This window comes from Nestor notabilis, unplaced genomic scaffold (assembly GCF_000696875.1).
Source record: "Nestor notabilis isolate BGI_N333 unplaced genomic scaffold, ASM69687v1 scaffold22617, whole genome shotgun sequence".
Classification (NCBI taxonomy): domain Eukaryota; kingdom Metazoa; phylum Chordata; class Aves; order Psittaciformes; family Psittacidae; genus Nestor; species Nestor notabilis.
In genome coordinates this window covers 3686-4383 of record NW_009936326.1, presented here as the reverse complement: position 1 = coordinate 4383, position 698 = coordinate 3686, and the positions used below count along the sequence as shown (strand labels likewise).

The following is a 698-nucleotide window of genomic DNA, read 5'->3' as shown; positions in this document are numbered from 1 at the left end:
GCAGTTTCACGCCGAAGCGGGGTTGGGAAACTCGCAGCCCAAGGTCCAGCCGCGCACCGGAGCGGGCAGCGGGGACCAGGTTGGCTTTTGCCCCCTGGACTTTACCAAGAGCTGGCAGCGCGCTGGGGTGTGGGAGCAAACACGATCGACTCGTCCCTTAGGAATTCCTTTCCCAGCATCTTTTCCGTAGCGAGGAGAAGGGAGAGCTGGATGGTGGCTGTGTCCAGGCTCTGTTCCCAGCTCTGGCATCGTGATCTGATGGGCCGATGGAGCACAGGAACAATGACACGGGGCTGTGCCTGGGCACGCATGGCTGGTTTGCACAAGGAGCCAAAACCACGTGTTGCTGGGAGGTTGGGAAGGAGGGAACCAGCGGGATTCAGTGTCTTGTCTCCCCCCTGTCCCAGGCGGAGATGGCAGCACCACTCAGCCATCACGGTGACCAACGAGCCCATCCTTGAGTTTAAGCAAGGGAGTCCCGAGCGAGCAGCGCTTCAGAAGGTACCAGCACACGGGATGGGGCTTTTGTGGGTCTTAAAGGACCAGGCTCTTCCCTGGTGGGAGTCAGCCCCATCCTGTTCCCTTTCCTTTGCATAGAACCCCACAGTGGTTTGGGCTGAAGGGAGCTTAAAACTCCTCCAGTTCCAACCCCTGCCACGGGCACCGACACCTTCCCCTAAGGGATGTTGCTCTAAGCA

At 59.6% G+C, this 698-nt stretch overlaps 1 protein-coding gene across 1 annotated transcript in view; it reads left to right on the top strand.

Annotated features, from left to right (window-relative positions):
- Nucleotides 1-210: 210 nt before the first annotated feature.
- The window catches only part of LOC104408639 (delta-1-pyrroline-5-carboxylate dehydrogenase, mitochondrial-like), a gene marked incomplete at its 3' end in the record, with an annotated part of 2453 nt that continues 1965 nt past the window's right edge, over nucleotides 211-698 (top strand). Inside the window, exons 1-2 of the mRNA XM_010018295.1 lie at nucleotides 211-286; nucleotides 404-501. Coding sequence (XP_010016597.1) covers nucleotides 211-286; nucleotides 404-501 — 174 coding nt within the window. The remainder of the gene's footprint in view (nucleotides 287-403; nucleotides 502-698) is intronic.